This window comes from Monodon monoceros, unplaced genomic scaffold, assembly GCF_005190385.1.
Source record: "Monodon monoceros isolate NGI ecotype Baffin Bay Population unplaced genomic scaffold, NGI_Narwhal_1 Super_Scaffold_20, whole genome shotgun sequence".
Taxonomy (NCBI): Eukaryota; Metazoa; Chordata; class Mammalia; order Artiodactyla; family Monodontidae; genus Monodon; species Monodon monoceros.
In genome coordinates this window covers 66,365,088-66,392,920 of record NW_021703777.1, presented here as the reverse complement: position 1 = coordinate 66,392,920, position 27,833 = coordinate 66,365,088, and the positions used below count along the sequence as shown (strand labels likewise).

At 39.8% G+C, this 27,833-nt stretch overlaps 1 protein-coding gene across 8 annotated transcripts in view; it reads right to left on the bottom strand.

The window, feature by feature from the left end:
* The window catches only part of TEC (tec protein tyrosine kinase), a 149,629-nt gene that overhangs the window by 10,817 nt on the left and 110,979 nt on the right, over positions 1-27,833 (bottom strand). For 6 of the 8 annotated variants that reach the window (XR_003795470.1, XM_029234631.1, XM_029234628.1 and 3 more), the window contains 8 exons: positions 23,412-23,466; positions 19,211-19,290; positions 17,664-17,797; positions 14,294-14,368; positions 13,370-13,541; positions 13,032-13,248; positions 2,835-2,899; positions 72-190 (listed from right to left, as the gene is read on the bottom strand). Coding sequence is in view for 6 of the 8 variants with exons in the window: in XM_029234631.1 (XP_029090464.1) it covers positions 72-190; positions 2,835-2,899; positions 13,032-13,248; positions 13,370-13,541; positions 14,294-14,368; positions 17,664-17,797; positions 19,211-19,290; positions 23,412-23,466 (917 nt within the window). In the remaining 2 variants the exon portion in view is untranslated. Of the gene's footprint in view, positions 1-54; positions 1,108-2,834; positions 2,900-13,031; positions 13,249-13,369; positions 13,542-14,293; positions 14,369-17,663; positions 17,798-19,210; positions 19,291-23,411; positions 23,467-27,833 lie in introns of those variants that run through there. The other 2 variants (XR_003795471.1, XM_029234632.1) reach the window with 2 other exon arrangements.

The following is a 27,833-nucleotide window of genomic DNA, read 5'->3' as shown; positions in this document are numbered from 1 at the left end:
AAGGATTGCCAAACGATGCACCCAGTTCCTCTTCAGGGCAGAGTTGAGGGGAAGTGGAGCGTGACTCTTACCAAATGACCAGATATCTGATTTGCTGCTAAAGCGGCTGTAATTAAACACCTCAGGTGGACACCACTTCACGGGAAATTTAGCACCGGAAGAACTCGTGTACTGATCATCCAGAACATACCTAGAGTAAGACACTGAGTTACGGTCTGTATTTTGTACATGTTCTTTAATTTTTTTTCCCCCTTAAAATCAAAAGCACAGTTGACTGAAGTCCAACAGGCATCCGGTTGAAGCTGGCTGTTTGCCTCTGCAGCCACGCCTCTGCAATTGCCCTCTTCCTCTAAGTGCTTGAGATGTGTGCACTGTAACATTCTAACTGCGCTTTCACTTTTCTGTTTTTCTTTTTTATGAGGCATTGGAGGCAGCATACAAGAAAAGAGTTTGCAAACTTTCTATTTAAGAAGCAGTTCTGTTCTTTAAACAAAAATTTTACCCAAAGGCCCCACATGTAAAACATCTAAAGCAGAGCTGCTCTAAAGGAAGTGGTGCAAAGCGCTTGGAGCGCATGTGCTTTTGCCCCCGTGATTCCACAGAGCACAACTTAAAACTATAGCAAATAAAAAGAGCAAACTGCAAAATGATGTACGCACATGGTGGTGTATATATGTATATACCATGACGTGCATCCTCTACACACACACACTCAGAACAACACCATGTAGTTTCTCTATGGGAGCATACTTATGTCCTTCTAGAAGGACACACACAAACTGGTAACACTGGTTACCCCTGGGGAGGATCTTAATTGGGGTGCTAAATACGGGTTCTTCAGCCCTTTCTGTAATGTGTTCAGTATGTATTTACAAGAGGAAGGTGTTCATGTATTATAGCAACATACCAGGTTAATTTCTGCAAGCTCCATGGGAAAATATTCAAATGATTGCACAAACTTCCTTCGCTGTATAGACAAAGATGGTGGCAGTGCCACCATGGGCGTTTGTCAGTCAGGGGAGTCTGAACTGAGTGTAGAACGAGTGTTTCAAAGGAGCTGATGCAAAAGCACAGGTTTCTTGAAAGCCAAACATATGAAAATCAAACCTGAAATTGGAGGCCTGCCTGTTAGATACAGAATATCTTCACAGAAAACAAACAAAGAGTACTGGGTCCTTACTGCCCTGACACCCAGCAGTTCTGGTCCCATTTCGGACAGTAATGGCTTTCTAACCTCCCTCGGCCCGAGTTTCTCAGGAGGGAGGCCTGGCCTGCCTTTATAACCGCCCTCATGCTGGCCATGGGCTGACCACCCTGACCTCCTTTCGATTCTTGAGCAGGCCAAGCTCACCCCAAATTTCAAGCTTTTGGACTCGGTGTTCTGCCACCTGGAATATTTTATCCTCAGACTTTCACCTAATTGACTACTTCCTGCCTTTTGGGTCTCTTTTCAGATATCCTGGTCTCAAAGAGGCCTTCGAGAGGCACCAGATTTGAAGTCGCTACCGTCACCCCTGCCCCGCGCCATCACTCAGTACCCGCCCGCCCCACCAGCCCCAAGTTATCGCTATCACGGGGGTCGGCAAACTTTTTCTGTAAAAGGCCAGACAATGAGTGTTTTAGATTTTGCAGGCCTTTGTAGAGTGAAAGCAGCCAGACAACACATCTGTGAATGAGTCTATGTCCTATTAACACTTTTATTTATGGACACTGGCTTTTGACTTTCAGATAATTTTCACATGTCATAATATTTTTAAAGTTTTTTTTTCCCAACCATTAAACAATGTGAACACCGTGGTTGGCTCACAGGCCATACAAACATAAGTGTTGGGTCAGATGTGGTCCAGAAACTGAGGTTGGCGGACCCCTGCTCTGTCACCTCACTCTGTGTTCTCCCCTCTTAGTGGTTCTAAGGTCTTATGTTTCTCTCTCCTCCTGAATTTAAGCTGCACGTGGGCAGGGACTCACATGGATAATGTCATCCTCTGCTAGGGTTCAATCTCTAGTGTTGTGCCTGGCACAGAGCAGGCACCTAATTTTGTATGGATGGGTGTACAGATAAATGAATGGATGAAGGAAGGAGGGAAAGAAAGGACAAATGAAATACTCTTTAAAGGACTTTTCTAACACCCTATTAAGATTACAAAAATTAAGAGAATAAAAACATTACAGATTTGCATATTCTAAAAACTTACCCCAAACACATTTCTATCAAACCAAAGATTCTAGAAATTTAATCCACACCAGGGAGAAAAGAAAGTAGTGTATTTAACGGGCTATACTACCACCTAGTGGAGAGAATGATTAACAATAATTAACACAATGTATACTGTGTTATTTTAATATATTTATTTTATCTCAGGACATCTAATAGGGTTTCATTTTTGCTTTATCAACGCAGATTATTTCCATGCTTATCAATTCTATAAGCTAATGTGAATATCAACTAAAGCCACATAATGAAGTATTAAGTAATCATAACTTCTCAACAGTTTACCTGAGAAAAAGCCAAAGCTAACAGTAAAAAGACAAATTCAGCAAAGAAATCTTTCAAAATATAGATAATCTATTTTCTAACCTTATACAAAAAACACTAAGAAGCAGAAAAGTCAATCTGTACAAAAATGATGGGTACTTAAAAAAAAATGATGGGTACTTCTAATGTTTTGTTAAAGGAACAAAAGATGTTTCAAAATAGCTCTTAAACAGGCATCAGAGGAAGAAGCTGACACAAACTGCAAAGGAAAAGTCAAGTACTTTCAAGGGAAAGGCCACAGTCTTACATTAATTTAATCCAAAATGTATAGAAAATGTTCACATATACTCAGCCTTACCTAGCCATTCCAAAATCAGAAACTTTCACAATTCCTGCCTCATTTACTAGACAATTTCTGGCAGCCTGGAAAACAACATTATAAAGGTATATTAGTTGCAAAGTTCCACAATAAAAGTAGAAAAATATAAGTTCTGTTTATATTAAATTTAGTGTAACCCAGTCAACATTTGCAGAGGTGGTGTCTCTCATAAATTTTTTTTTTACCCCTATGGAAACGTCTTCAACATTTATATGAAAGAATGGATAGAAAGACAGGTCAAAAGTCTCATGTGAAAAAAGGCATTATTACATAATCTTTGCCAACTGTCATATCTATATGAGGACTAAGAGGAGGGTCAATCAGCTTCTTGCCCACCCATTTCTATTCTTATTAAACTATCTGATTTTCTTATTGATAGTGACAACATCTCTTAAAGTCCTTAATTCAGGTTCTTACTAGGCGAGCTTTATAACACACAAGCATCAGAGTGATGGGTGAACCATCTTTTACCCAGTGGCTTTGCTCAATGATTGGTCTTCTCTAACCCAAAGAGTCAAAAGAACAGCCATATGTAACATAGTTTGCTTTGTCATTTATGACAAATACAATTCTAGATTACTTATACTTTCTTCCCCATTCTTTAAGGTTACAAGGTTCAAGAAAATAGTTTGGAAAGAGACACAGTATTTCTCAGAAGGAAGACATGATGACAGTCTTTTCACATGCTATAACCCATAGACTAAGAATGTATTTTTCTTCCTTATGCTTCAGAATTTTATTCTCTGTACGACGCAAATTCCATTTACACGAGGTTATCTCCTGTTGAATGCGTTTTAAGAGTCTCTTTTAAAGTATGAGTTAATACCCATTCCCTGGATTATCTCCGTCTTCCTATAAAGATACCTTATCATGCCTTTACTTGATAGTCACCAGGATTCTTCACCCAGGAGACAGAAGCATCAAAATCTTCCCTTAAGGGATGACAAAAACCTACCCTAATGATGTCAGTATCATAGGCACAAACATATCAAAATTGCCTTCACCACAGTGAGGTATGTGTAGAGAGGTGTAACCTGTCATACCCACGTAGACAACAGATTTCCATCAGTTTTAAAAGTCAAAAAAGAGGGAGGTGCTAAATTCACAAGTTTCAATATGACAAAGAGATGTTCTTTATCATCACTGAGCATAATAATAACTAATGTTACACATATCACATCATCTTCTATTTTGCAAAGTCCTTTGCCCCAATCATAAAATGTGACCTTTAAAAGTTTTGTGAAAGAAAAGCCCAGGATTGGATGGCTTCACTGGTGAATTCTACCAAATATTTAAAGAAGAATTAACACCAATCCTAAGTTCTCAAACTCTTCCAAAAAATTTTAAAAGGTTCACTTCCAATCTCATTTTATAAGGTCAATGTTACCCTAACTCCAAAGCAAGATAAGGACACAACAAGAAAATAAAAATATGGGCCAATATGCCTGATGAACATAGATGAAAAAATCCTCAACAAAATATTAGCAAACAGAATTCAACAGCACATTAAAAGGATCATACGGGCTTCCCTGGTGGCGCAGTGGTTGAGAGTCCGCCTGCCGATGCAGGGGACACGGGTTCATGCCCCGGTCCGGGAAGATTCCACATGCCGTGGAGCGGCTGGGCCCATGAGCCATGGCTGCCGAGCCTGTGCATCCGGAGCCTGTGCTCCGCAAGGGGAGAGGCCACAACAGTGAGAGGCCCACATACCACAAAAAAAAAAAAAAAAAAAAGGATCATACACCATGATCCAGTGGTATTTATCCCTGGGATACAAGGATGGTTTGACATATGCAAATCAAAAACATGATACACCACACTAACAGAAGGAAGGATAAAAATCACATGATCATCTCAACAGATACAGAAAAAGCATTTGACAAAATTCAAAATCCTTTCATTTCATGATTAAAAACTCTCAACAAGTTAGGTATAGAAGGAATGTACCTCAACATAATACAAGTCATATATTACAAGCCCACAGCTAACAACATACTCAATGGTGAAAAGCTAAAAGTTTTTCCTCCAAGGTCAGGAACAAGACAAGGATGCCCACTCTTGTCACTTCTATTGAACATAGTACTGAAAGTCCTAGCCAGAGCAACTAGGTGAGAAAAAGAAATAAAAGGCATCCAAATTGGAATAGAAAATAAGATTGTCTCTGTTTGCAGATGACATGATCTTATATATGTAAAACTCTAAAGACTCCACTAAAAAACTGTTAGAAGTAATAAAAGAACTCAGTAAAGTTGAAGGATACAAAATAAACATAGAAAATCAGTTTTGTTTCTATACACTAACAATGAACTGAGAGAAATTAAGAAAGCAAGTGAATTTCAATAGCATCAAAAACATTAACATATGTAGGAATAAATTTCACCAAGGAGGTGAAAGACCTGTACACTTAAAACTATAAGACACTGATGAAAGAAACTGAAGAAGACACAAATAAACAGCAAGATATCCTGTGTTCACAGAGTGGAAGAATTAATATTGCTAAAATGTGCATACTACCCAAAAGGATCTACACATTTAACGCAACCCTAACAAAATTCCACTGCATTTTTCAGAGAAATATAAAAAACAATCTAAATTTCATACGAAACTAAAAAGACCTTGAATAGCCAAAACAATCTTGAAAATGAATAAAGCTGGAGGCATCACACTTCCTGATTTTGAACTAGATTGCAGAAATATAGTAATCAAAACTGTATGGTACTGGCACAGAAACAGAGACATAGACCAATGGAACAGAACAGAGAATCCAGAAATAAACCCATGTATATATGGTCAACTAATCTTTAACATGGGCACCAAGAACACACAAAGGGAAGGAATAATCTCTTCCATAAATGGTGCTGGCAAATTCAAATATCCATATGTAAAATAATGAAATTGGACCCTACTCTTACACCATACAAAAAATTAACTTGAAATAGATTAAAGACTTAAATGTAACACCTGAAACTATACAACTCCTAGAAGAAAACATAGGGGAAAAACTCTTTGACATGGTCTTGGCAATGATTTTTTGGATCTGACACCAAAACACGGGCAAAAAAAGCAAAAATAAATAACTAGGGCTACAACAAAGTAAGAAGTTTTTTCACAGCAAAGGAAACAATCAACAAAATGAAAAGGCAAACTATAGAATGGGAAAAAAATATTTGTAAAACATATATCTGATAAAGGGTTAATATCTAAAATATATAAGGAACTCATTCAACTCAACAGCAAAAAAGCAAATATTTGATTGAAAAATGAGCAGAGGACTGAATACACGCTTGATCAAAAAAGACACACAAGGGAATTCCCTGGTGGTCCAGTGGTTAGGACTCCACACTTCCACTGCAGGGGGCATGGGTTCAGTCCTGGTTGGGGAACTAAGATCCCGCAAGCCGTGTGGCAGGGCCAAAAAAAAAAAAAAGACACACAAATGGCCAATAGGTACGTGAAAAGGGGCTCAACACCACTAATCATCAGGGAAATGCAAATCAAAACCACAATGAGATATCACCTCTCACTTCTCAGAACGACTATCAACAAAAACACGAGATGACAACAGCTGGCAAAAAAGAAAAGGCAGAGAGCAGAAGCAAGAAGAACTACAATCCTGCAGCCTGTGGAACAAAAACCACATTCGCAGAAAGATAGACAAGATGAAAAGGCAGAGGGCTATGTACAAGATGAAGGAACAAGATAAAACCCCAGAAAAACAACTAAATGAAGTGGAGATAGGCAACCTTCCAGAAAAAGAATTCAAAATAATGATAGTGAAGATGATCCAGGATCTCGAAAAAAGAATGGAGGCAAAGATCGAGAAGATGCAAGAAATGTTTAAGAAAGACCTAGAAGAATTAAAGAACAAACAAACAGAGATGAACAATACAATAAATGAAATGAAAACTACACTAGAAGGGGTCAACAGCAGAATAACTGAGGCAGAAGAACGGATAAGTGACCTGGAAGACAGAATGGTGGAATTCACTGCTGCAGAACAGAATAAAGAAAAAAGAATGAAAAGAAATGAAGACAGCCTAAGAGACCTCTGCGACAACATTAAATGCAACAACATTTGCATTATAGGGGTCCCAGAAGGAGAAGAGAGAGAGAAAGGACCCGAGAAAATATCTGAAGAGATTATAGTCGAAAACTTCCATAACGTGGGAAAGGAAACAGCCACCTAAGTCCAGGAAGCACAGAGAGCCCCATACAGGATAAACCCAAGGAGAAACACGCCGAGACACACAGTAATCAAATTGACAAAATTAAAAACAAAGAAAAATTATTGAAAGCAGCAAGGGAAAAATGACAAATAATATACAAGGGAACTCCCATAAGGTTAACAGCTGATTTCTCAGCAGAAACTCTACAAGCCAGAAGGGAGTGGCATGATATAATTAAAGTGATGAAAGGGAAGAACCTACAACCAAGATTACTCTACCCGGCAAGGATCTCATTCAGATTCGATGGAGAAATCAAAAGCGTTACACACAAGCAAAAGCTGAGAGAATTCAGCCCCACCAAACCAGCTCTACAACAAATGCTAAAGGAACTTCTCTAAGTGGGAAACACAAGAGAAGAAAAGGACTTACAAAAACAAACCCAAAACAATTAAGAAAATGATCATAGGAATATACATATCGATAATCACCTTAAACGTGAATGGATTAAATGCTCCAACCAAAAGACACAGGCTTGCTGAATGGATACAAAAACAAGACCCACATATATGCTGTCTACAAGAGACCCACATCAGACCTAGGGACACATACAGACTGAAAGTGAGGGGATGGAAAAAGATATTCTGTGCAAATGGAAATCAAAAGAAAGCTGGAGTAGCAATCCTCATATCAGATATAATACACTTTAAAAGAAAGAATGTTACAAGAGACAAGGAAGGACACTACATAATGATCAAGGGATCAATCCAAGAAGATATAACAATTATATAAATATATATGCACCCAATGTAGAAGCAACTCAATACATAAGGCAACTGCTAACAGCTATAAAAGAGGAAATCGACAGTAACACAATAATAGTGGGGGACTTTAACACCTCACTTACACCAATGGACAGATCACCCAGAATGAAAATAACTAAGCAAACAGAAGCTTTAAATGACACGACAGAGCAGATAGATTTAATTGATATTTATAGGACATTCCATCCAAAAACAGCAGATTACACTTTCTTCTCAAGTGCACATGGAACATTCTCCAGGATAGATCACATCTTGGGTCACAAATCAAGCCTCAGTAAATTTAAGAAAATTGAAATCATATCAAGCATCTTTTCTGACCACAACACTATGAGATGAGAAATCAATTACAGGGAAACAAACATAAAAAACACAAACACATGGAGGCTAAACAATATGTTACTAAATAACCAAGGCATCACTGAAGAAATCAAACAGGAAATTAAAAAGTACCTAGAGACAAATGATAATGAAAACTCGATGATCCAAAGCCTATGGGATGCATCAAAAGCAGTTCTAAAAGGGAAGTTTGTAGCTATACAAGCCTACCTCAAGAAACAACAAAAAATCTCAAATAAAAAATCTAACCTTACACCTAAAGGAACTAGAGAAAGAAGAACAAACAAAACCCAAAGTTAGCAGAAGGAAAGAAATCATGAAGATCAGAGCAGAAATAAATGAAACAGAAGCAAAAAAACAATAGCAAAGGTCAATAAAACTAAAAGCTGGTTCTTTGAGAAATAAACAAAACTGATAAACCATTAGCCAGACTCATCAAGAAAAAGAGGGAGAGGACTCAAATCAACAGAATTAGAAATGAAAAAGGAGAAATTACAACAGATACCGCAGAAATACAAAGCATCCTAAGAGACTACTACAAGCTACTCTATGCCAGTAAAATGGACAACCTGGAAGAAATGGACAAATTCTTAGAAAGTTATAACCTTCCAAGACTGAACCATGAAGAAATAGAAAATATGAACAGGCCAATCACAAGTAATGAAATTGAAACTGTGATAAAAAATCTTCCAAAAAACAAAAGTCCATGACCAGATGGCTTCACAGGTGAATTCTATCTAACATGTAGAGAAGAGCTAACACCCATCCTTCTCAAACTCTTCCAAAAAATTGCAGAGGAAGGAACACTCCCAAACTCATTCTATGAGGCCACCATCACCCTGATACCAAAACCAGACAAAGATACTCCCAAAAAAGAAAATTACAGACCAATATCACTGATGACTATAGATGCAAAAATCCTCAACAAAATACTGGCAAACAGAATCCAGCAACACATTAAAAGGATCATACACTATGATCAAGTGGGATTTATCTCAGGGATGCAAGGATTCTTCAATATATGCAAATCAATCCATGTGATACACCATATTAACAAATTGAAGAAGAAAAACCATATGATCATCTCAATACATGCAGAAAAAGCTTTTGACAAAATTCAACACCCACTTGTGATAAAAAAGTCTCCAGAAAGTGGGCATAGAGGGAACCTACCTCAACATAACAAAGGCCATATATGACAAACCCACAGCAAACATCATTCTCAATGGTGAAAAACTGAAAGCATTTCCTCTAAGATCAGGAACAAGACAAGGATGTCCACTCTCACCTCTATTATTCAACATAGTTTTGGAAGTCCTAGCCACGGCAATCAGAGAAGAAAAGGAAATAAAAGGAATACAAATTGGAAAAGAAGAAGTAAAACTGTCACTGTTTGCAGATGACATGATACTATACACAGAGAATCCTAAAAATGCCGCCAGAAAACTACTAGAACTAATCAATGAATTTGGTAAAGTTGCACAGGATACAAAATTAATGCACAGAAATCTCTTGCATTCCTATACACTAATGATGAAAAATCTGAAAGAGAAATTAAGGAAACACTCCCATTTACCACTGCAACAAAAAGAAGAAAATACCTAGGAATAAACCTACCTAGGGAGACAAAAGACCTGTATGCAGAAAACTATAAGACACTGATGAAAGAAATTAAAGATGATACCAACAGATGGAGAGATATACCATGTTCTTGGATTGGAAGAATCAATATTGTGAAAATGACTATACTACCCAAAGCAATCTACAGATTCAATGCAATCTCTATCAAATTACCAATGGCATTTTTTATGGAACTAGAACAAAAAAATCTTAAGATTTGTATGGAGACACAAAAGACCCCTAATAGCCAAAGCAGTCTTGAGGGAAAAAAACGGAGCTGGAGGAATCAGATTCCCTGACTTCAGACTATACTACAAAGCTACAGTAATCAAGACAATATGGTACTGGCAAAAAAAACAGAAATATAGATCAATGGAACAGGATAGAAAGCCCAGAGATAAACCCACGCACCTGTGGTCAACTAATCTATGACAAAGGAGGCAAGGATATACAATGGAAAAAGACAGTCTCTTCAATAAGTGGTGCTGGGAAAACTGGACAGCTACATGTAAAAGAATGAAAGAAGAACACTCCCTAACACCATACACAAAAATAAACTCAAAATGGATTCGAGACCTAAATGTAAGACTGGACACTATAAAACTCTTTGAGGAAAACATAGGAAGAACACTCTTTGACATAAATCCCAGCAAGATCTTTTTTGATCCACCTCCTAGAGTAATGGAAATCAAACCAAAAATAAACAAATGGGACCTAATGAAACTTAAAAGGTTTTGCACAGCAAAGCAAACCATAAACAAGACGAAAGACAATCCTCAGAATGGGAGAAAATATTTTCAAACAAATCAACAGACAAAGGATTAATCTCCAAAATATATAAACAGCTCATGCAGCTCAATACTAGAGAAACAGAAAACCCAATCCAAAAATGGGCAGAAGACCTAAATAGACATTTCTCCAAAGAAGACATACAGATGCCCAAGAAGCACATGAAAAGCTGCTCAATATCACTAATTATTAGAGAAATGCAAATCAAAACTACAATGAGGTATCACCTCACACTAGTTAGAAGGGCATCATCAGAAAATCTACAAACAACAAATGCTAGAGAGGGTGTGGAGAAAAGGGAACCCTCTTGCACTGTTGGTGGGAATGTAAATTGATACAGCCACTATGGAGAACAGTATGGAGGTTCCTTAAGAAACTAAAAATAGAATTACCGCATGATCCAGCAATGCCACTACTGGGCATATACCCAGAGAAAACCATAATTGAAAAAGACACATGCACCCCAATATTCATTGCAGCACTATTTACAATAGCCAGGTCATGGAAGCACCCTAAATGCCCATTGACAGACGAATGGATAAAGAAGTTTAGTACATATATGCAATGGAATATTACTCAGCCATAAAAAGGAACGAAATTGAGTCATTTGTTGAGACGTGGATGGATCCAGAGACTGTCATATAGAGTGAAGTAAGTCAGAAAGAGAAAAACAAATATCATATATTAATGCATGTATGTGGAACCTAGAAAAACGGTACAGATGAACCAGTTTGCAGGGCAGAAGTTGAGACACAGATGTAGAGGACAAACGTATGGACACCAATGGGGGAAAGCCACGGGGTGGTGGTATGCTGAATTGGGCGATTGGGATTGACATGTATACACTGATGTGTATAAAATTGATGACTAATAAGAACCTGCTGAATAAAAAAATAAAATTCAGAAATTAAAAAAAATAAACAACTAATACTAAACTTTCTTTGGGTTATTTGTATGGACATACGTTAATATAAATGTTTCTGACATTACATGAAATTCCTAAAAATCTTATATGTTCTGGTATAATGTTATAAGTCATAATTCTAGTTATTACTTTAAAATGTGTATCTCAGAAATAACCAAAAAAGAAAAAAGAAAAGGTGGAGAAAGAGGAACCCTTGTATACTGTTGGTGGGAATGCAAATTGGTATAGCCACTATGGAAAGCAGTATGGAGGTTCCTCAAGAAATTAAAAACAGAACTACCATATATATGATCCAGCAGTCCCACTTCCTAGTATGTAGCTGAAGGAAACAAAATCAGTACCTTAAAGAAATATCTGCACTCCCATATTCATAGCAGCATTATTCACAATAGCCAAGATATGGAAACAACCCAAGTGTCCATCAAGGGGTGAATGAATAAAGACAATGTGGTGTGTATATATATACACAGACAGAATGGAACATTATTCAACCATAAAAGGAAGAAGGAAATCTCATCAGTTGCAACAACATGGACGAACCTGGAGGACACTATGTTAAGTGAAACAGACCAGACAGAGAAAGACAAATACTATATGCTATCACTTATATATGGAATCTAAGGGGGGAAAAAAAATGGAACTCACAGAAAGGAAGACTATACTGGTGATTGCCAGGGGTTGGGGGGTTAGGGGAAATGGAGATGTTGGTCAAAGGGTACAAACTTTCAGTTACAAGGTAAGTTTTGAGGATCTAAGATATAGCATGATGACTATAGTTAATAATAGAGTATTGTATACTTTAACAGGGACTAACGGTTCTACCAACATACTGAAAATAGACACATTTGGGAAGAACAGGCAGAGAAGAAAAAGAGAAAGAAAAAATGAGTGGAGAAGAGAGGGAGACAGAGTAAGAGAGAGGAAAAATTAAGAAGCGTCTCCAGCACAATAATTTAGAACCAGTAACAGATTACTTTTTCTGGTATTTTCTGGAGTTAACGTCCACTCCATCTCTTTCCAGTGAAGAAAATGAACGAAAGGATTTCTGTTATAATTTCAGCTTCTAGTGTGTGAGATGGAAAACAGCTTAGGACTTAGTCAAAGGATGAGTCAACCCTTAACTTCCCATTTATCACCATATGCATGTCATTTCACTTCTCTGATGCTAATTTTCTTATCTATAAGACAATGGTGGTCAGAAAATCTGTTATGATTAGCTATCTCATGGGATTCTTATGAAGACCAAATGTAATGCATGGTAACTAACCTGGAAATATTACCTATGTAATTATGTATGATTTAATAAGCAGGTACCTATGTAATTATATACTACATGTATTAGATTTAATAAAGATCTTTCTGTTAAAACTATGGGGCAAGTTAAATTTACTACATTTAAAAGTAACAGTGATATATTGTTGAGAACAAAACTTGGGTATGAACACGTCATTCCTCATTTGTTGACCCAGATTACAAAGGAACTTGGCTGGTGATGGGAAGGCAGGTGGTTTGCGATTACCAGATCTCTGTGGATGAAGCTGTTTCTCTCCAGGTACTCCATCCCTTCACACACATCTTGACACATGCTCAGCAGCACATCTCTACTAAAATGGCCTTGTCTCTGTCGGAGGAAATTCAGAAGGCATCCCCTTTCCATGAACTCGGTAACGATGTAAATGGGTTTCTGCTGGGTGCATACACCATAAAGCTGTACTAACTTTGGGTGTGTCAGTTTCCTGAGAGGGAAGTCATGCATACACAGAGTTACTGCAGGGAAAGAAACCACCAGGGGTGTTAGCTGGCAAGGGGCCACTTTTTAATACAAAAAGGGGAGCCAGAAAAAATGTAGAAACTTACATCATTACTTTAGCTTCTTCTATAAAATCTTCCTCACACATGGCACCTTCCCTAATAGCTTTGATGGCTACTTTGTACTGAGCTCGCCACTTGCCAAGCCTTACTACTCCAAAGAGTCCACTCCCCAACTCCCTCATAAAGGTCAGCTCTGAAGGGTTAATCTCCCATTTTTCTGTGAGACAGAGGGGGAAAGTGATAAAATTTAATCAGGAGAATACAGTAGGAATCAGTGGAAAACAAAGAAACCATAACCAAGGTCAATCTAAAACTTACAAGGTAATACAATTACCAACACAGAGCAGACTTGCAACCTGCCCATAAGCAACAGAAGGTGGCTTTCCTCTCTCTGGGGAGGATGGACCCCTTCTCAGCTGTCACAGTAAAAGCAAAGTGAACTGAAGAAGGCAAGAAGATGCTACACAATAGGCTAATAATAATGGAGCTTGAAAGTTAAAGGTACTTTTTTCTTTTTTAAACAAATACTTCCTCCTTTACCATTCCTCCCCCTGAAGTTTTTTTTTTCTGTTTCGATTCCATCAAGTTGGGAAGAGTTTAACCTGTTTAAAAGGCTCTCCCCAGTAGCACAAAGACAATCAAGTTGCATGTCTTCTCTATTACCTCCATCTTTACTTTCCTGTGAGTAGCCAACCAAGCCCAGTGAGAAGCAGGAAAGGCTTTGATTTATTTTGGAAGTAACATGGTAATGCTTATTTTTCACTGACGGGCAGCTTTCTGCCAAATAATAATGAATAGTGATGAAAACAGAAAACCTAGGGTCACTACAGCTATAAGTGTAGTCATCTAACATCTCACACGGTAAACTTATACAGAAACAGTTCCGCTACGTGGAATTCTACACATCTAAAGTGGTCTTGGGATAACGGGTTCAAGAAAAATTTGCCACGCAACTAAAAAAGGAGTTACCGTAGCTGAATCCTGCAGTGGTTGGTGCATTCTTCCCCTTTGTGCTAACTGGGTACCGCAGCCTTGTGACAAGTCCTAGAAATCAAAAAGAGTATTACAGTTGAATGCACTCAATCATTCTGCATGGTAAAGCACTAAACTAGAAACTCACTTACAAAATTCATTCATTTATTCACTTAGTGCTCATCTTCTTTGTGTATATATAGCCCTCTGCTATATGCTAGCAAAAACTAAAGGAAGGCAGGAAGGACGATGATCCTACTGTTGTCAAAACCAAGCCTGTGTGCCTGAGGCACAGTGAGGCCAAACAAACCAAAATGTCGGAGTCTGGAGCAGAAAAAGGTTTACTGCAGGGCCAAGCAAGGAGAACGGGGGGCTTGTACTCAAAAGACCCCAACTCCCCAGTGGCCTTTGACAAGGGTTTTTAAAGACATTGTTAGGGGAGAGGGTAGTAAGACAAGTGACCAGCTCCTGGACCTTCTTCTGATTGGCTGACGGTAGGTAACAGGGTGATGTTTCAGGAATCTCAATCATCAACCTTCTGGTTCCAACCAGCCTGGGGTCTACCTGCTTGTGGTCAGCATGTAGTCACCCTCCTCCACCTGGATGGGGGTCTTAGTTTCTGCAGAGCGACTCAAAGACACGCATCAGATTGTTATCTACATCCCTTCAGGAGGAACTAGGAGTCCTGTGACTAACCATTAACTGCTTGAGCCTGCTCGTTGGAGCTTGCGGAAGGCCTAGGAGACTAAAGCCCTTTTTCTCTTTTTCAAACAAAAAACGGGAAACACAGAGGAGCTTCTGTACCCAGGAAGGCCCCCACAGGGTCCTGCTTGGTTTCACTACTCTCTGAGCCGACAATTTCATATTTTTAAAATATACGTTTTTATTCATTCAACATTTTTTTTTTAAATGCAGTGTGTGTCAGGCACTATGCTAGCATGGTGTCTTGCAAACACTTTAAAGGATGTTAAAAGGTTTCCAACAATTATTATCAATTATTATTTCATGTTCTTTTCCAGTATGAGATTTGAATTATGAAATGGAATTACAGTAGTCTGCTAAAATTAAAGTGATGCACCTGACATAACTCAGCGTTTGTGATCTTAGCATAAAAACTGGACTCTACGATATTAACGACTGGGAATAACACAACTACTGGAAATAGGTGAGGTACCTTAAATCCTTTAACTTAAGTTGCTTACAATACTAAATAAGAAATCCCAGGTATTTCTCCTATAAACACCTGTAGCACTATGTATTTCTTCTAATACAGTGTATCTCATAGTAATTTAATATTGTTATGTACTTCTCTGTCTCCCCTACCAGATGGTAAGATCTGGGAGAGACAAGATCAATAGCCATCTAGTTCACCATAGTATCCCTACCGTCCGGCACAGTTCCTGGCATGCAGTAGGCACTTAATACATGTTTCTGGAATGAGTGAATTGAGATAACGGTGAAGCGTAACAATTCACACAAGAACAAGAAGAAAGGAATAGGGGAACGTGAATGCTGAAAAAGACTAGAATAAAAGATAAGAAAAAGTTCTTCAGGGGATAAATTGATATGAAATCAGTTCCTCAAATGTTAAACACAGAGTTATTACATGATCCAGCAAATCCATTCCTAGGTTAGTACCCAAAAGAAATGAAACATGTTTCATGCAAAAACTTGTACACAAATGTTTCCAGCAGCATTACTCATAATGGCCAAAAGGTGGAAACAGCCCAAATGTCCATCAACTGATGAATGATACAAAATGGATAAACAAAATCCATACGATGGATTATTATTCATCGTTAAAAAGGAGTGGAGTACTTATATAGGCTACGACATGGAGGAATGTCAAAAATATTATGCTCAAAGAAGCTAGTCAGAACAGACTGCATATGGTATGATTCCATTTACATGAAATGTCCAGAATAGGCAAATCTATAGAGATAGAAAGTAGATTAGTGGGTGCCTAGGACAGGACTGGTGGAAGGGGTTAAGGGGTGACTGGTAATGCACGGGGGATGCTGAAAATGACCTCAGATTATGGTGACAGTTGGCACAACTCTGTAAATATACTAATTTACAGACCACTGAGTTGTACACATCATGCGGGTGAACTTTATGGTGTGTAAATTATATCTCAATAACCATTCCTATCATTATCTGAGAGACGTGAAGAGAGTCACAAATAGCAACAAACTTGGCAAAGGCCTTCGATAAAATTTCAAAAGTTAATTTTCCATAGATTGGGCTGGACACTTGGCTAACCCCTGCTCAGTTACATCTTTGAAGTCAAAGGCTAGAAATCTTTCTATCTCATCCTCTGGAGCTTCCAAGGGCACAAATGTGGTTTCTGGTTTTGTTTTTGATGTTTGGTTTATTCCCACTCTGGTGGTTAAGTGTAGCAAAGATTTGGGAAGATGGAAGACGTGTCTGGGACATTCTTATGCTAGTCTTTGGAAGCCTCTAAAACAGGCCTAAACCTAAGCTGCCAGGCCTAACCTGGCAGCTTCTGTGACAGCTGCGACATAGACATACATTGGATTTTAGTTTGGTACTGTTAAAGAAAAAAAAATATTCAATGACGCTTTTAAAGATGGTCCAGCAGGCTTTATTCAGGACCACTGTGATAGGTATAAGGACCACTGCAATGGGATTTTAAAGTGGGGGAGAGAGATGGGCCCGACTCTGAACACAACCTGGACAAATGAGAACTCACAGCCAAGAAGAAGGGTGGGGAATCAGTGGATGGAAAATTACTAAAAGAAACATCAATGCAGGGAGGGCTTAGAGTGGTTCTGGCCAAACTAATCAAACAAGATTCTTGCTGAAATAAGCCAGGGTACCCAGACATTACCCGGAGGGATGGTGGAAGGCGAGGAACCCGACCAGTTATTGAGGGTGATTAGACATCAAATCTCAAGGGTAAGGGGTTCTGGTTAAAGTGACTTAGCAGGGTTATTGCCAAAACTGGATTTTATAAGAAAGTGTACAGATGGGCCCAGGAGATGGTCCAGGAGCCTGACTAAAGTTGGGTCAAGCAAAGAACCTTTGTCAGTACCTAGGATGTAGACCTTGTATTGTATGTGGCAGATGTGAACGTTTGCCACACACGATAAGGATAACTTGTGTTTTAAGGTCAAGACGGGGCTTCTTTAGAGTTATTATTTCTGATTTCTCTTTGTATATATCACTTCCTTAATATGCAGTAATTTTAAATCAATCACTTTCTACCATTAACTACAACATAAACCTGCTCAAGGTTTATGAATTAACCTTTATGAATTAACCTTTATGAATTAGAATTCATCACCATGTCTAACCATTTTAATCACTACTTTATATTTGAAATAGGTTTTAACAGGTCACTTACCGGCTGCATTGTGCTTATGATATTCAATAATCTCAGGAATTGAACCAAAAGCATGTTTTTCTGCCAGATAATACTTCTTTGGAGATGTCACTGTCTCCTTTATATGATAATGCCTGAAACCTGATGAACCTTCTCTGTAACAAAAATCAGAATGTGTTAGAACTAAGTTGGAATAATGTAACTTCACCCTTAAGGTGTTTTCTACCAGGGTCCCTACATATGGCCCCCTCTATTCTCTACACAAATTTTATTTTCTGGGCTTCCCTGGTGGCGCAGTGGTTGAGAGTCTGCCTGCGATTGCAGGAGACACGGGTTCGTGCCCCGGTCTGGGAAGATCCCACATGCCGCGGAGCGGCTAGGCCCGTGAGCCATGGCCACTGAGCCTGCGCGTCCGGAGCCTGTGCTCCGCAGCGGGAGAGGCCACAACAGTGAGAGGCCTGCGTACCGCTAAAAAAAAAAAAAAAAAAAAAAAAAAAAATTTATTTTCCCCCATGTTCTTCTTAGCTTCACCTTTCAAATTAACAGATGGAAGTTATAAAGTGGTCACTGATAACTGACACTTGGTCCCTTGCATGAGATCGTGAAAGAGAACATTTACCAAAACTCCATTTACCAACAATTAAAAGTCTTAAAATAGCTATTAGCTGGATACTGCTTTTTGTCCCTGCTGTTGGTGTTGCAAATGTCCAGAAGACCTCTAAAAGTTAATAAACTAGACGTACAAATCATGTACACATTCTATTTTAGGTATCTTAGATCTTCCTGAGTCATCTCTTGCTGAAAATCCTTTCCAGAGAACTCTTGCCGCTGTGAAGATAAAGTTCAAACTCCTTGACATGGACATGATGTGTCTTCCACTTCTACCTCTCTGGCTTCTCTCTCCTCCCTTCCCCCTGCCCCTTCCATTCTACAATCCAGCTACAATACACTGTTGTCAGCTCACCAAGTGCTCGCTCACTTCCAGGTCCAGGCAATTTCCTGTGTCAGAAACACATTTCCCTCTCTCCAACTTTTGCCTGCCTCACCCGTCAGGTCTCACATTGGATGTCAGTAGACAACGTTAATGTCTAACTCAGATGTGTCTGGGCTAAGTACCACCCACCCCCACCCTGACACACAAACACACACACACACACACACACACACACACACACACACGTTGCCCTCCCTGCATAGCAGTCGCTCACATATACCATCACTGCCTGTTTGCCTGTCTGAAAGAAGCCCTCGCTAAGCTACTGGAGGGCTGGGTCTGTGTCTACTTGGCTCAGTGTGGTATCCTTAGTACCTAGCACAGTGCAAAGTAATTATCTGTGGAATGTTGCTAAAGTTTCTGTAGTCATTCAGAACAAATATATATATGGAAAATGAGGAAAATTACTAGATATGAATATAAAAATGGTATAGACTTTAGAAATCAAGTTCAGATTTTTTTAATGCTGAATTGTAGCTTATTTTCTGAAAATTAGGAATCCATATACACTATATAAGAACTTCATATAAAAACTCTGATTTTAAGCAGAGAGAGAGAGAGAGAGATTACTTACCCTCCAAACTTTGTATAAAGGGAGACTGTGTACATGCCTGGTTGACTGGAATCTCTTACCATAAAACCACCTTCTTTATCCTAAAATCCAAGAAGAAATTTTTTTTCAATCCAATAATACCAATGCCACAGAGAAGATCCAAGAGCCCAATCTTATAATTTTATGATCATTATCCTCTGACGAGAAAATCTGCTTTGGAGAAGCGCAACTTACCAACAGGTAAGTCATCCACGTGACCGTCTCCCATCCATGTGACCTTCCACTTCACATTACTGAACCGTGAGATTAAAGAAAGCACACTCATAATTCCCCACAATCACAACTCTGCACACACACTAGTTCGAGACATCTCAACAAGACAATCTCTCAGGGCCCTTCCAGAGCTAACAGACAAAATTTTGCAATTCCCTTATGTCCTGGACATGTGGGGAAACAGTTACTGAAAAATGTATTTCTTAATACCTGGGTTTCATTTCATACATTTTTCATATTTACTATAAGGCTTGAATCCCGACTCAATATCACCTTCTATCCACACAGCATTTTTCCTGTAAATACCTCAGTGCTCTTTATAGGAAGATTTTTTTTTAAATCCTCAATTCCCCTGGAAATCGATGTTAAACATCACTCTTTATGAAAGGAGAGACAGAGGCACAAGCAACTTAAGCAGAGAAACCCAAAAGGCAGCAACACGCTGAATGACCAAAAGCTAAATCCTCATAAGGTTCTTAGCCTAAGAGCAAGAAACAGAAGCTAGGAACCTCAAATACCTCTCCACCAATAATGCCACAGTCAATCTCTAGCACTGAAATTGCTTTAAAATGAAAGTGTGTTTAACAGAATAAAATAAATTTTCTTCTTATTCCTAGGAAAGACAATGGAATGAAATAAAGGCCCACAAATAAATCTGATAAAAACAATTAGGGACAATGATTATAACAGTTAATCGATCAATAAAACATGTTTATTGAACACTTACTCTGTTTTAATATGTTCTAATATGTGGATCTACTCAGTCCTCAAAACAGTCCTATGAGGTAGGTACTATTGTTATCTCCTTGCCTGTTTACTTTACAGGTAAGGAAATGGGGCACAGAAAAGTTGGACATTTGCCCCAACTCAAACAGCTAGTAAGTAGCAGAGCCAGGATTTGGACCCCAGGCCTTCTAGCTACCCACTTCCCTAGAGCTGCCTCTCATTGTGAGGTCACCAGGGAGGCGTGTTGAGAATCATGTAGAGGGAGAGGGGCAGGGAGAGGTGACGTGTCATCTGAAGCAAGCAAAGTCACCTGCTATTGCTCTCGTAACATAAACTACAGAAAGAAGTTATACCCTGAGAAAACTGGGCATATAACCCTGAGAAAACCATAATTCAAAAAGAGTCATGTACCAAAATGTTCACTGCAGCTCTATTTATAATAGCCAGGACACGGAAGCAACCTAAGTGTCCATCATCGGATGAATGGATAAAGAAGATGTGGCACATATATACAATGGAATATTACTCAGCCATAAAAAGAAACGGAATTGAGTTATTTGTAGTGAGGTGGATGGACCTAGAGTCTGCAATACAGAGTGAAGTAAGTCAGAAAGAGAAAGACAAATACCATATGCTAACACATATATATGGAATCTAAGAAAAAAAAATGTCATGAAGAACGTAGGGGTAAGACGGGAATAAAGACACAGACCTACTAGAGAATGGACTTGAGGATATGGGGAGGGGGAAGGGTAAGCTGTGACAAAGTGAGAGCGTGGCATGGACATATATACACTACCAAACGTAGAACAGATAGCTGGTGGGAAGCAGCCGCATAGCACAGGGAGATCAGCTCGGTGCTTTGTGACCACCTAGAGGGGTGGGATAGGGAGGGTGGGAGGGAGGGAGACGCAAGAGGGAAGAGATATGGAACCCTCAGAAAGGGAGAAAATATTTGCAAATGAAGCAACTGACAAAGGATTAATCTCCAAAATTTACAAGCAGCTCATGCAGCTCAATAACAAAAAAACAAACAACCCAATCCAAAAATGGGCAGAAGATCTAAATAGACATTTCTCCAAAGAAGATATACAGACTGCCAACAAACACATGAAAGAATGCTCAACATCATTAATCATTAGAGAAATGCAAATCAAAACTACAATGAGATATCATCTCACACCAGTCAGAATGGCCATCATCAAAAAATCTAGAAACAATGAATGCTGGAGAGGGTTTGTAGAAAAGGGAACCCTCTTGCACTGCTGGTGGGAATGTGAATTGGTACAGCCACTATGGAGAACAGTATGGAGGTTCCTTAAAAAACTACAAATAGAACTACCATACGACCCAGCAATCCCACTACTGGGCATAGACCCTGTGAAAATCATAATTCAAAAAGAGTCATGTACCAAAATGTTCATTGCAGCTCTATTTACAATAGCCAGGAGATGGAAACAACCTAAGTGTCCATCATCAGACGAATGGATAAAGAAGATGTGGCACATATATACAATGGAATATTACTCAGCCATAAAAAGAAACAAGGTTGAGCTATTTGTAGTGAGGTCGATGGACCTAGAGTCTGTCATACAGAGTGAAGTAAGTCAGAAAGAGAAAGACAAATACCATATGCTGACATTTTTAAGAAAAAAAATGTCATGAAGAACCTAGGGGTGAGACAGGAATAAGGGGCTTCCCTGGTGGCGCAGTGGTTGAGAGTCCACCTGCCAATGCAGGGGACACGAGTTCGTGCCCCGGTCCGGGAAGGTCCCACATACCGCTGAGCGGCTGGGCCCATGAGCCATGGCCGCTGAGCCTGCGCGTCCGGAGCCTGTGCTCCACAACGGGAGAGGCCACAACAGTGAGAGGCCCGCGTACCGCAAAAAAAAAAAAAAAAAAAAAAAAAAAGAAAGAAAGGAATAAGGACGCAGACCTGCTGGAGAATGGACTTGAGGATGTGGGGAGGGGGAAGGGTAAGCTGTGACAAAGCGAGAGAGTGGCATGGACATATATACACTACCAAGCGTAAGGTAAATAGCTAGTGGAAAGCAGCCGCATAGCACAGAGAGATCAGCTCAGTGCTTTGTGACCGCCTGGAGGGGTGGGCTGGGGAGGGTGGGAGGGAGGGAGATGCAAGAGGGAAGAGATATGGGAACATATGTATATGTATAACTGATTCACTTTGTTGTAAAGTGGAAACTAACACACCATTGTAAAGCAATTATGCTCCAATAAAGACGTAAAAAAAAAAAGACTGGGAGCAATTACTAAATAGAATAACTAGATCATAAATGCAGAGAACTGCAGAGGTCATCTTCTAATCCAACCTCTCTGTCTTACAGATGCAAAAAACACTAGAAAAGTCACAGCTAGACTCAGGTTGTCTCCTCATTAAGTCCACTTAGTTTCCTCTACAGTAGATTTCATCCTTCCACTTTATTTCTTTGTAAAGTGTAAGAATTTTAGCATATTTCTTAAAGCAACTAAATATTGTGTTAAAACTTAATTTATAAAAGATAGCACGTAACACTGATGTAAACTATTTTAAAACAAAGAACTTCAAGCAAAAAGGAAAAACACATGTTAAGTACTAATATCAAGGTAGCAAATGATAAATCAGTAAGAAACAGTAAAGAAATGTTGCCCATGTATAGCTATTACCTATTGTTATCAGTTTAATTCTTTCCCCCTCAAAAAACATACTTTGGAGTTCTAACCCCTGGTAACTTCAGAATGTGACCTTCTGTGGAGATTTACAGAGGGAATCAAGTGAAAATGAGGTCATGGGGTGGGGTGGGGGGCTAATCCTATATGACTGGAGTCCTTATAAAAGGGAAATTTGGACACAGAGTCAGGCATGCATAGAGGGAAGAACCATGGGGAGAAAAGGAGAGGGGCCTGGGACAGATCCCTCCCTCACAGCCCCCAGAAGAAGCCACGCCCACTGACATCTGGACTGCAGGCTTCTAACCTCTAGGTCCATGAAACAACAAACTTGTGCTGTTTAAGCCACTCAGTCTGTGGTACTTTGTTACAGCAGCCCCAGGAAACTAATAGAGCAGTCTTCACTTTTAAATGATTTCAAAAAACCAAAACTTGTACTTACGCCATAGTATTTTTTGGGCTTTAGAAACAGAGGTAGGTGGAATTACTAATCAGGGATTCGTTACAATTGATTTTGTGCTGAAACCAAACCCACAAGACAAGTACAAACACTTACTTCACTTCTAAGGAGTTGCTCTGCTTTGCTTCTATTCATATTTCTGCAATACCATCTGAAGAGAAAAAGGTATGTTTAAGGCCTCAGGTTTTTAAAATTGTTCTTTTTTCTTTTTAGGATTAGTAAGGTATTGATAATATTACTCATCAATAACAAATAATAAATAAGAACAAGGCCTCATTCATAATCTCAATAATATAGACAACCACTAGTAACATTTGGATACACATACATGCAGACTTTTTCTACCTATATTTTTATGAAGACACATATGTATGCCAACATTCTTATTTTCTGTATTAAAGTGAGGTCAAGCTACACTTGCTATATCAGAACCTGAATCTTTCATATAACGGTATACGATACACACCTTTGTAAAGCAATGTAGTCCTGTGCATCACGGTCTGGGTGCACCATCATTTATTTAAGTGATTCTTCATTATTTAACATAAAAATCATTTCCAATTTTTAACTATTATAATAATAGCAAGAATGAATTTTACCCCACTGACTCAAATACGCAGGAAATGTCACCACGTTATTGTCTTGGATTCCAATTAAATCTAATCCCAAGCCCCCAACAGGCAGTAGATTTCATCTCCAATCATCATGAAGCCTCCCCCGCAAATTTCACGAAGGTCCCAAGTATTGAAAGAAACAGAGCAAAACAGAAGAGCAGGCCTCCTGGGTCTTCCAGACTTACTGGTTCCAGCACAGCCCCGACCCCTGGCAGCCCTCCGAAGGTCTACTGTAGGAATCCCACCAGGGCCAAGCAGTGGCACCTGCCCTCCCACCACTCTGTGCCAAGCCCCTGCATATCAGTGCCCCTGCTTAACCTTTGAGCAATCTTTCCTAAGGAAAGATGGATACTGCCATCTCCCACCTCATCCTCAGAGGTACTTCCCTCTCCCTGCTTCCCCTAGCCCATGCTCTCCAGGGGATTATGAGCAAGTTGGCCAAAGGAGATGAACTCAGACTGTCAGCTTTAAACTTGGATTTTTGTTTTGTGTTGTGTTGTTTGTTCTAGATGGACTTTAGTGGGCAGAGAATCCTCCATCCAGTCCTATTTCCCAAGGATTCCAATGTTATGAAACCAGCTTGGCCCCTCTAAACCCGTGAAGTTTCCACCACTGCCTCAGCCTTTTATAAAAGAAACAGCACCTACTTTTGGCCCAGCAAACACCCCGAGACAAGCGAATACAAAGGCCTTCCCTGACTGAGAAAGGGAAAAATACAAAGAAAAAAATACAAGATCATTTTTGGTCTGGATTCTTTCATGCAGTTGGAGGGGACAAACACAAATTATAATCTCAACACAAGCCAAAAACTGTTATTTTATTTGGAGCCTGAAGTGATTAACCAGGCCTCAGAATTGTGGGTATTAAGATCTCATTGTTGTGGACCCCACTTTATGAACTGAGACCAAGTTCAACAAAATTACAAATTTAAATTCTGATCAATTTCTGAATGCAACTGAGGGATAAAATAAATGAGGAGAACAGAATGGATTCTATCCCTAAAGCTTTCCCACTGATAGGAGAAATATTTGTCAGGATACCAAAAACAACCATAAAAGTTAATTAGAAAAGGTAGCTGCAGCTCTCATTATGCATTATAAACCAGCAGGACCTGAAAGATTGAAAAAAAAAATTCTCTTTATTAATCACAGGAGATCCAAGCCCACATCCTCACAGTGAGAGTAAGTGATGGAGGCTCAGGCTCACGTTCAGATGCAAGAAATCAGTAAAGCTAGATTGTGGCTCTCAAGAGAAATTTGATATAAGATACTCAGAGAAAGAAAAAGGTCCTTTCCTCATTTGGTATATTCAAGCTCCTGGGAAGGGATAAAAGAAATAAGGAAAGAAAAAAAAGTCCACAGCACAAATCCTATTCTAAGTCGTCATTTGTATGGTATTTGCAGTTTCCCCAGAAAGGATGTTTTCCTCCCTAGGATATAAACTCAGACCCTGAAGGGTACGTTGAAGGAAGGAAAGGAGGAAGGAGTGATGAACAAATCAAAAGATGAGTCATCGGGCTTCCCTGGTGGCGCAGTGGTTGAGAGTCCGCCTGCCGATGCAGGGGACACGGGTTCGTGCCCCGGTCCGGGAGGATCCCACATGCCGCGGAGCGGCTGGTCCCGTGAGCCATGGCCGCTGAGCCTGCGCGTCCCGAGCCTGTGCTCCGCAACGGGAGAGGCCACAACAGTGAGAGGCTCGCATATCGCAAAAAAAAAAAACAAAAACGATGACTCATCTCGTGGTGAGTATTTCCTAACGGTTCTTTGTGGCTTCTTTTCCTCTTCCATGATACCCATCACCAGGCAAGGAGGGAAAGACAAGAGTGGCTCTGCTGAACGCATCCTGTCGGGAAGAACGATGCACACGTGGTGAGCCGGAGAGCTGCCGCCCAGACGCCAGCCCGCGTGCATCGCCCACGAGCCCGGCACAGAAATGCCTGTTGGAGGTTAGTTAGCGTCCCCTGACGAAGGAACTATATACTTCTAGAAAGAATGCCCAGGATTTGTAAGTAACTTGTCATTCCATTCTTAGATATCAAAACCCTCATGGGAATGAGGGTTTCAGATTGGCTAGTCACTTCAAACACTCCAGAGGGACAGGACTTCATAGTGCTGCCTGAATAGAGGGGAAAGCAGCTTTGGGGACAACCTTCTGGAAAGGATGGATCCTGGCCAAGCTTCTTGGAGAGGGTGGGTTGGGTAAATTAGAAAATGGAGGCAACAGGTATAAACTAACAAAAAATTGAAAACAACCAACCAACCAACCAACGAGCTATATAATCTTTGCCGGTTCTCACTTTGGCCCTTGCCTCCTGGATCACCCACGCAAAGCCTTGTCCTAGACTTTTCCTGTTCTAAGGGTCCTTGCATTCCTGTCACCTTCCTCCTTTAGCATGCTTCCATCAAGAACATCTTACTGACCACAACAAGCCCAGTTTCTTTCCTGCAGCACTTCCGATGGTCCTGTCCTCCCCCAGCCGGGACCTGGGTGTGGGGGTGGGAATTAGGGTACTGACGGCCCTGGGAGCTGCAGGCTGCCAGTCCTGGGCCCAGCCCAGTGGACAGTTATTGCCCGGACGCCTCCTGCCTGCAAACAAACAGCAGAAGGGCTCTTGATTCAGCAGCTGGCAAAAGGCTTTTTAACCCTGGAGACATTTAAGACGTGTTACAGGATGGGCTTTAGCAAAATCTAACACAAACAGTGGAGTGGAAAGACAGCAGGAGTGACTGTCAGCACCGAGAACAGGTTTTTCCTTTCTCATCCAGTCAGGGCTGGCACCACGCCACATGGAATCCCCAGTCCCTGGGCAGCTGGCTGAGGGGACTCCCATGGCAAGTTCACTCGGTCATGCCGAGGTGGAGTCAGGCACCCAAAAATTGCATGGCAATGAATCATAAACTTCCTAAAACCCTTATTTGTAATCCCATGAGTCGTAAGGGGAGTTCTCCCATTTAGATAAGGGTTATCTGGTTTCCAAGCACATTCCTCCTGAAATCACCAGTTACTTCTCGGTCAGACGCCTTTAAAATCAGGTCCAAGTTTTTACCTTTTAGTATCTTCCCTATTTCTAAGGATTTACTCTATTTTCCTAAAATGTATTCAAGAACAAAACCACTATTTTAGTTACATGCTTTTTATACCCTTACCTACTTCTAAAACAACTTTTTTTTTTTTTAGTTACATGCTTTTTATACCCTTACCTACTTCTAAAACAACTTTGAGGGGTCACACCACTGAGTGCTAGGACTTTTGAATCTGTTAATCCTTTTCTACACTTTTAAGGTACACTGACATTACAGGAAGTAACGTGGACAGAGGAAACAGCTTTGTGGTGGTGGTGGTGGTGGTGACAGTGTTGTTTTTAAAGAAGTGAATGAAGCATCGATACACTGCCTCAGAATGACCACAAAAGGCTCATATGTACTTGGTATATATGAGCCTCTCACTAAAACCTGGCCATGCACTGCTAGTGAGCATATAAACAGCAGCCCATTGTTTCTCTGAAAAGTAATTTGACAGCATGATTAGGAGCCTTAAGACGTTCATAACTAGCCTTTAGCTCAGTATGTAGATTTTTAGAGATCTAGTTTAAGACAATAAGCAGGCAGAGGTATCCCAGTACTTTTACATAGTAAAGATGCCTAAACAACATAATGCCACACAAATAAGGAAATGATTATATAAATTATTGCACATCCATGTGCCGTATGTCTGGTTGTACCCCTTAAGGCCTCACACAGTGCCTGATACACACTCAGGTCTCAGTAAACATTTGAAGAATTCACGACTGAATGAAATATAATGCAATTATTAAAATGTTTTCGAAGTACATTTAATGGCATGAGGAAATACTCACACTCATACTATTAAGTGAATTAAACAGGATGTAAAACAGTATATACAG